Below are 8,919 nucleotides of genomic sequence, written 5' to 3'. Positions count from 1 at the left end.
TCGCAGAATTAGACACTGTGCTGTACTTTTGTTTGAATTCTTTGTAGATGGGGTGATAGAGATGATGAGTGAGGCGGAGCTGGAGATTTTCCAGATTAGAAATTAGCATAATATTAGAGAGGGGACAGCTCAGGTTGGACGTTTCGGAGATAAAGTAAGAGAGTCGAGGTTGAGATGGTTTGGGATTGTAGTTAAATTTGGACAAAGGATGAAGAGGAAGAGCATAGAGAAGGTTCGTGGATGCTTGGAAGGAGGACAGAAGAGGACCCCTAAAGGAAGAAGCTGAACATTGTCCATGTTTTCCAGTGATGACACCCCCTTTTTTCATTGTTCTAGACAAAAGGGTCCTTCTACAAGGGCTGAGGTTCTAGCTGGAACCATTTCTGAAAAACTCTTTTCCAAAGAAAGGGTTTTTCAAGGATTCTTGGTAACACTAATGGTTCCAGTAAGAACCATTTTGAGCCAGCAAACTCTTCAAAACCCCTTTCCTTTGGGAAAGGGTTTTCAGAAGCAAATGGTTCCAGATAGAACCTCAGCTCTTGTAGAAGGACCCTTTTGGAACCCTTATTTCTAAGAGTGTAGAACAATGAAAACAAGGTGTCATCACTGGAAAACATGGACAATTTCAGCTTCTTCCTTTAGGGGTCCTCTTCTGTCCTCCTTCACAGCATCCATGAACCTTCTCTATGCTCTTCCTCTTCATCATTTGTCCAAAGTTAAACACAACCCCAAAACATCTCAACCTCAACTCTCTTACTTTACACTCTTAGAAATAAAAGTGGTAAGTGGAACCATATATAGGGTTCTTTGGCTCGTCCTCATAGGAGAACCCTTTTTGGCGGGTTCCACCATGAACCCTTTTAAAACCGTTTACTCGGAAAAGGGTATTTCAAGGGTTCTTGGCAACCATTTTTGATCCAGAGAACCCTTTAAAACCCCTTTCCGGAATAAAGGGTTTTAAAAGGGTTCCTTGTGGAACCCTCCAAATGGGTTCCAGGTGGAACCTTTATAAAAAGGTTCTACCTGGAGCCAAAAAGGGTTCTCCTGAGGACAAGCCGAAGAACCTTATATGTTTCGACTTAGCACTTTTATTTCTAAGAGTGCACATAGTAGTAACACTTTGCACTTTTGGAGTAAACTCCTTGTTTCTCTTTAGTTGAGCAAGAGCAGCACCTTGTGGTGACTCTTGCTCTTTGCATGTAACGTGCAGAGTGACCTCACAACTCCTGACAACACACAGGAACAAGAGGAAGGTTGAAGTCAAAACAAGGTCAGCTGAGACAAGTAGACAACAAGGCGAAGAATCACGGCTCAACAGCAACATCTACTGCTCACATGCACAAAGAACAGAGGTTTAAAAGAGCCTTTAGTGCGACGACCACAACAACAGGAAGTAGAAAAAGTACTTCTGCGTTCAAACAAATTTGTTCTCCACATTCTTTTATTCGTTGAATACAAAACGTGTGCTTCACACACAGATTTAAGAGCCTAGAACAAGGTCAAACACAGAGAAATATTACAGGGGAGTGTTATCTGTGAGGTTGTACTTTTTCAAGCTCTTGAGGCAATATGAAATGCTGCAAAACGCTTCCTGTAAAATACATCACGTGGTCACTATAAAAAGCAAAGTGACGTTACAGTGCGCTGCCTGATGAACAGACATGTTTTCAAAAGTGTAAACAAGCTTGAGGCAAAAAATATAAGTTATTATGGTGTGTGTGTGTGTGTGTGTGTGCGTCAACAGCAAAGACAGTGACAGAGATGTACAGCATGAACCAACCTGATGTTCCCTTTCAACTTTAAACCACCACAAAAGTCAATCGTTAGATGCGACGCCATAGAAAAAATGTAAGTATCTGATTTTTTTTTCACACAAAAAAACAGCTACTACAGCAGATATATAGTATTATTTAACACTAATGCATAAATAAATGCCAAAAACTGTGAACAATAAAATAAATGTGTGTTTTTGGTATAAAAAAGTTAAAAAATATTGCATTAGTTCCAATGTGAATGTGAAAATGTGTTATTTTTAAAAACAGCACTCTTTCCAAAAAGGTAAAAATGTTAAGAGCGATAATAACAAGGCACCAACAGGTTATTAATATTGTGTGTTTTTTCTTCCTAGACAACATCAAGTCAAATAGTGTAAGGCAACTGCAGTAACTTGCTATGATAAAACACCCCAGGAACATCAGGAAATAGTAATAAAAAAACCCTCAATTAGAAAAAACTCCTGAACACAATCATTTATATGCAGATGAAATTTAGTGTATATCTCTAATTCCTTCTGGCTTATTCCTTTTTCTCCGGCTGCTCAATCAACTTCCCCTTGTGGTACTTTTGTCCGATTCCGTAGGGCACGTGCGCCGAAATGGTTCCCAGCTCCTTGGCGCCCTCGATGTGGAACATCTGGTCGTCGAAGTAGATGTGCGGCCGTATTTTCTGCAGCAGGGGCCCCTTAGGAGCCCCCGCCAGGAAGAGGGCCTCGTCGATCTCCAGGCCCCAGGAGCGCAGCGTCTTCAGGACCCGGGCGCCCGAGCTGGCGGCGCTGCGGGCCGTGACCAGGTAGGTTCGGATGGGACAGTTCAAGCGCTCGTTCTTGGCGTAGAATTTCCTCTGGAGTTTGCCCAGAGCCACCAGGAAACACTTTAGAGGACCCTGAAGCAATGAAGGGAGTTTAAGAGAACACAGGTGAATGAAGGGAAGAGAAACTGAAGGCACAAAGTGTCACACAGCAACGATTTTACATATAATTTGACTGTAATTTGATACTTCTTACACCGTTTTTTAAATTCAAAGTGTATTTCAAGGTACAGGTGAAACATTTAGCAATAATCATCGAAGAACAGAAAATCCCTTAGTATGTTTTTAATTTAAAAAAACACACATTATCTCCCTCGCCATAAATTTTATTTACGTACATAACGTATAAAAACGTTAGCGCTTACCTGCGCGAGAGGTTTGTTCTCAAATTCCTTCTCGTGCTCGAAGAAAGTGTCGAGGCCGTGCTGCTTGACGATGATCTCCGACTCGTCCGAGAAGAGGACGGCGTCGCCGTCAAACGCCACCCGCAGCTGAGTGTCGCTCAGCTCGACCTCGTTGCTCTGCATGAACATCGTGGCGGCGGCGATTCCTGAGGGACGTTACATGAGGAAGGACCTTAGATGTTTTCATTTTAAATTGCCAAACCTCCATCTTTCACCGAGGATCTGATTTCTTTTTTTGTTTTTTAAAAGATTATTCATTCCGCAAAAGACAACGCTGCTTCCACACGACCGGCTCAACAGGAACTATGAAACATTTATGGTTTTGAGTGGTTTTGAGCGTGAGCTTAGCCACTTTATTAGGTAGATCTTTTAAATAGTAACACAATGCAGTTAGTGCTGTAGACATGGTCCAGACGTTCTGCTGAAGTTCAAACCCGAGTATCAGAATGAGGAAAAGGGGTAACTTTGAACCTCTGACCTTTATTCACAACCATCTCTAGTCATCTTCAGTAGCTGGCAGGACTTAGTTGAGGTCTGAGAAGTGAAGAAACCTCCTTGATATGAGGTGAAACGTCTTCAAACCTCAAATCTCAAGCAAATCCAGTTGCCTACAGCGAAGTACTGGAGATGATGATGACCTGGATGAGTGAGGACCGTCACAGACAAACATCTCAGGGGTTTATTCAAGTTAAACTAGTAACTTAGATAACAACATGTAGAACCTTGGAGAAGATGGACTACAACAGCAGATGACCTCACCAGCCACTTTATTAAGGTTGTCCCTGTGTACCTAATAAAGTGGCAGCAAGGATAACTATCATAATAAATAAATCTGGAGGAATCACACGTTGTTATTCATTATAATATTACACACCTGAAGCATCAAAAGGAACGTGTGCTCTGTCAGGCTGTTCTGTTTGGACACTGCTGATTACATAAAGCCCTCATGGTGTTGTTTACAGCCCGACAGAAACAACATTTGTGAGACTTGGCTGTAGCAAACACAGTACACAGTATTTGCTATACACACACACACACAGTATCATCACGCGCTTGAGTTTTTTCACTCTAGTGTGTCCATGTCCAGGTCAGATACAGATCCAGTCTCATTTGAAAGCCTGCCATGCCTCAGGCGGTGTTAGCATGCATCACACATGCTGTGCGTGGGCAGCAGTTAGCTTGTACTTGTGTCTCTTTCACTCTCAGTGTGGATTTTAGCAGCATCTCATGATGATTTTATAGTGTTTTCATTTTAAAAATTAACAACGATTCTGCCTCTGTTTGGTCACAGTGAACAGAAAAGATGTTTCAATATTTGTTGACGTACGCAGCGTTAAGCGAAAAAATATCAGACCTGACTGAGTTTGAGGGGAGCGTTTGTGTGTATACAGCTGCAGAGCAGAGATGGGCGGAGACGACAATCGTTTATCATGTCAAGCTGCTGAACAACCTGTTTTTTTGAGCAGAGGAATGTCGTCCGTCTCACTTTATGAGTGCAATGTTGTTTTTCACCTTTGTCTTGACAAAATAAATCACTGCACAAGCTCTAAAGAGCGTCAACTTATGCGACAATGGTTGGAATGTAACACACAATTTGCTCATATTTAAAAGGTTACACACTACCCTTTTAATGTGTACATCCTGTTTTAAACCTGAACACATTCAGTTAACAATGAAAAAAGTAGAAAAAGCAGCAGAATTGATCAATCGTTTGTCTACAATCCACCGATATCAGCGTTAATTCGAGAGCTTATGCTGCGTATTTGTTTGTTTTGTGTGCGTTTACGATGACGGCGAGCCACAAATCGTACACACAGTGTGGGGTCCAGATTTGTCTGAACAGTGTGAATGAATCACACACAAACACACAGAGAGTAAGTCAGAGAGTAAATAACAGGGAGGTACAAAGTCACTGATATTCTGATAGAGAGGTTTGTGTTTGAGCAGCAGCAGCAGCAGCAGCAGCAGCAGCAGCAGCAGCAGCAGCAGCAGCAGCAGCAGCAGCAGCAGCAGCAGCAGCAGCAGCAGCAGCAGCAGCATCATCGCCTACCTTCATTTATGGCCTCCATGACTTTCTCTGAGTCCTTGGAGAGGTAAAGGTTCGTCATGTACGCCTTCAAGTAACCGATGGGACTTTTCCCGCCCGTCATGCAGAACCTCTCTATGGATAAATCTGAAAGAATAAAAGCAAGTTGAAGAGAGAAAATCCCACTCCAATTATCCAATTGTTAGTCTTAGCACTGCTGATCGTACCATAGTGATTAATGCTGTTTATGAGGCGCACTCCGACTTCGGCGTGGTTGTTGGTCATTAAGACGATGTCAAACAGCTCCTCGCTGTCCGGGTAGAGGTCCCTCAACCGAGTGTTGACGTTCATCAGAGCCTGAGTGAGAGGAAAGAGAGGTTTGAACACCAACAGGTTATTGAGTCAGAATGTACAACATGAGATTACAACATAAACACTGCAATATTCTTTACAACATGTTCCTTTAAATTTAGGACAGATTTACAAAAAAAAGGGGACATTACGTCATTAAAATACACAGAAACAACAGAACATGCTTTATAAAAGACACATACTTTCATCAGTGTATGCATTATACGACACAGAAACATGGTTTCCTTACCAATAATGTAATAAATAACATAATAATTATGGTCAAAACAAGCCCAAACATTACATTACAGTGACTGTTAAACTGAATTCTGGCTTTACAAACAGTTCCAGTTCACATGTGTATTTTATCATGTTTTGACACTAAAACACTAAATAAACTGAGCAAAGACAGCGATTCTCTGGCCTAAATGTACAGTAGTAGACAAAAAAAACCCTTCAAACTAAATAAACTATTATGACATAATGACAGTATCAATACTCCTACACTTAGAATTATACTATTGCATTACAAGCACCTTCTCTAAAGAGCAGGAATCCCTCACAGACATTCCTAAACGGCTAATTAACGTTCCCCAGTTGAGTCTGTGCAGGTTTTACGTTTGGACAAATAAGCCAGATCCAGTCTGACTGCCTTTTTGCAGGCGAGCAGAATCAGATGCCACTGAGCAGCTGCTGCATAACAGCCACTGAGTTACTGTAACACGGTGCAATCACTCTGCCTGTGCAGGTTCCTCTATTATAACCGCCTGTGAATAAGCAGCGCACTCAGGTGTGGCCTGATGAACACAGTCGTCGACTCTGACCATCCATCAAAGCTGTACGTGAAGTTTGCCCCACACTTTCGGTGCAATCGGTAATACCTTCTGAGACGTGAACCCGCCTTTGTCATGAACACTGTTTTTAGTCGCAACACAGCATCAAGACACTTGGTGTGGATGCAAGAAACTTGAAACTGTGCCCTCCATTATTTAATGATACAATGTGTTGTCATTGTGGCAGGAAATAAGCAGGGGCTCTGGATTAAATGCCCTTTTTATTCCTTAAAGTATTAGAATTGTTTAGTATGTTTTTTAATATAAATATTACTATAAAGTCATCAAATATTGGTCTTCCATTATACCCTTTAAACTGTTATGGTAGTACAGTTCAAATTACAGGGGTTAAATATGTTAGGAATATATTAGAAAACACCGTGAAGAGCAGCCACAGAAGAGAGCGCCTCTCAAAAATGTCTCAACCAAAGGAGATAAAGAGGGTATGCAGAGGAGATATGGTTTAAATATAGAAAACAGAGAAGCTGAAGACAGATCATTTTCTCCTTGACAGTGAAGCAAAAACTAGCTGATCGGTGATGATGTGCTAGTACTAGCACAACATCACCGACTGTACCAAACTGAAACGCACCATGATGGAAACACGGCATACGTTTTTACCGGAGCCCACAAAAGGACAGACTAAAAATCCATTTTGAGATATAATAATGTGAAGTGAAGTCCACCATAGGTTCTCCTACATGTTTGTAAAGGAAGCGGGTGAGGTGAATGATATTCTGTCACAATGGATGTTGTTAAATTCTTCAATCTCCATTTGTTGCTGACACAAATAGGTTTGTTTTGCACATGTAGTTCAAGATTTGAATTGGAACTTGCAGCACCTATTTTAAATAATAGGTCTTGAGTGTGCATATTTGACATAGTCCCTTTAAGGCAGGGCGGATACAAATAGATACAAAATGATATAAACTATTTAGCACTTATTTATTGAAATGGCTGCTAGTTTTGTGCAAAAAGGTTACAGTTACAGTACCACCAACGTTCGAGTATGACAGTCACAATTGGCTCTTACAAAATTAGAGCTAACAATACAAACAACATTAAGGCGCAATGGCCACAATAGGCTGTTTTTGCAGAAATATATGTAACGGTACCAATAATATTCAGGTACAATTGCTACAGTTGGCTCATAGTGTAGTAGCTCATAGTAGCCTACAATTACATCTGTACTAGTATTTGCCGAAAAAGGGACGCAAAGTGTTGCAAAGTGCCAGAAAAAGGCGAAGCTACGGTTTTATTTGTTTTTTTAATAAAACATTCATTATGTATGGTTTAATGGGCCACGGGCCGGTCCAAATTGCTTGAAGGGCCGGTTCTGGCCCCCGGGCCTTAAGTTGAATAGCCTTGCTTTAAGTGGTACTTATAAAAAGAAATTTTGATGGAAACAATCCAAAATGCCTCTGAAACAGGGAAAAGTTAACTTCCTAATTGTGGTTGTTTCTGGTATAGACTTCATATGTTTTGACAGGAAACTAATCCAGTTCAGGAACCAACCACACCCTGGAAACACCTTTGCTGTGACTTGCAGCACAGGTCCGGTCTGTTATCTGTGGTCTGCTCTCTAACTTTGTCTCTTTTTACTGTACCTTAATGAAGGGAAAAGCAGGACCTGGTTTCAGGGGCTCGTCTTCATGTTCAACCTGATGAGACACGTAATTCTCCACTCCTTCGTCCTCGTAGATCTTCCTCTCTGCCACCATGTTGAAGAGGGTGCGCGAGGAGACAGCGATGGTAACTGCGTACTTTGGTTTAGGCTGAAAAACAAACTTAACTTAACTTAACAGCTCTTAAGTTAAACTTCAAATGAGCTAAGAGATGGGGAAATTGCTCGAGCTCGACGACTGAGTCAGAAAAAAAACAGGTACTCACAGGTCTGGGTTTGTTTGTTTTCAGGTTGTCAAAGAACGCTTTGGCCGCAGCCCAGTCCTTCTCCTCCGCGCTGTCGTCACTCGAAGCTGCCGCGTCGTTGGGTTTGATTTCACTCATTTTGACGGATAAACAGTTAACGGGAGTGAGTGTGGACGAGCTGTGTGTGTGTGAATGAAGCGAGAGGTGAAGGAAAAACTTTACGGAAATGTAATCAGGGAAAGCCCACTGGGCGTGTCTTCGTGCCGTGACGTCACACGTCTCGCTCCACAGTTGGCCACACCCCCTGGGTAAAAGTTCTACTTTGTATGGAAGCTCGCTTTCACCACTTAAAAAAGTGTATTAGTATGTCATAATTATGAAAAAGTACATAATAATCTGATAATTTACTTACCAATATATTTTTTTCAAGTGATGGAAACAAATATTTTTTTGAGTAAATAATGAGTTTTTGGCAAATATCACATACACAAATAGAAAAAAAAAGAAATCCCCTTATTTTATTTATTTACTTAAAAAAAAATTTCAACAGTTTACCCATACATGGACATTTTCAAAGAGGGATAATGAGTTTCATAATATGAAACACATTATCCCTCTTTGAAAGGGACAATAATATTATTATTGTGCCATTTGTATTTTTTCCTATATTATTTCACAATATTCTGATTATCATTATTACTAGTACTATTAATTTACTTTTATTGTCCTTTGCGTATACATTGTTGGAGCTGTCTTTTAAAGTATACAATTGGACATTCTCAATAAAATGTAAGAAGTATTTGTGTGTATATCGATGTATATTATTTTTATATGTGTGTATGTATTTTCA

The 8,919-nt window shown here is 40.8% G+C and overlaps 1 protein-coding gene across 1 annotated transcript; it reads right to left on the bottom strand.

Annotated features, from left to right (window-relative positions):
* Nucleotides 1–2,043: 2,043 nt before the first annotated feature.
* LOC310935182 (cytosolic 5'-nucleotidase 1A-like) lies at nt 2,044–8,207 on the bottom strand (the record flags this gene model as incomplete). Its single annotated transcript, XM_083899029.1, has 6 exons — nt 2,044–2,661; nt 2,952–3,136; nt 5,041–5,163; nt 5,244–5,373; nt 7,808–7,975; nt 8,091–8,207. The coding sequence occupies 6 exons, from the start codon at nt 8,205–8,207 to the stop codon at nt 2,296–2,298; spliced, it is 1,089 nt and encodes a 362-aa protein (XP_083755155.1). The 3' UTR covers nt 2,044–2,295.
* Nucleotides 8,208–8,919: the final 712 nt, after the last annotated feature.

This window comes from Microchirus variegatus (assembly GCF_963457635.1).
Source record: "Microchirus variegatus genome assembly, chromosome: 12".
Taxonomy (NCBI): Eukaryota; Metazoa; Chordata; class Actinopteri; order Pleuronectiformes; family Soleidae; genus Microchirus; species Microchirus variegatus.
Note: the sequence above shows the minus strand (reverse complement) of the source record. Positions and strands in the feature narration are given on the sequence as shown.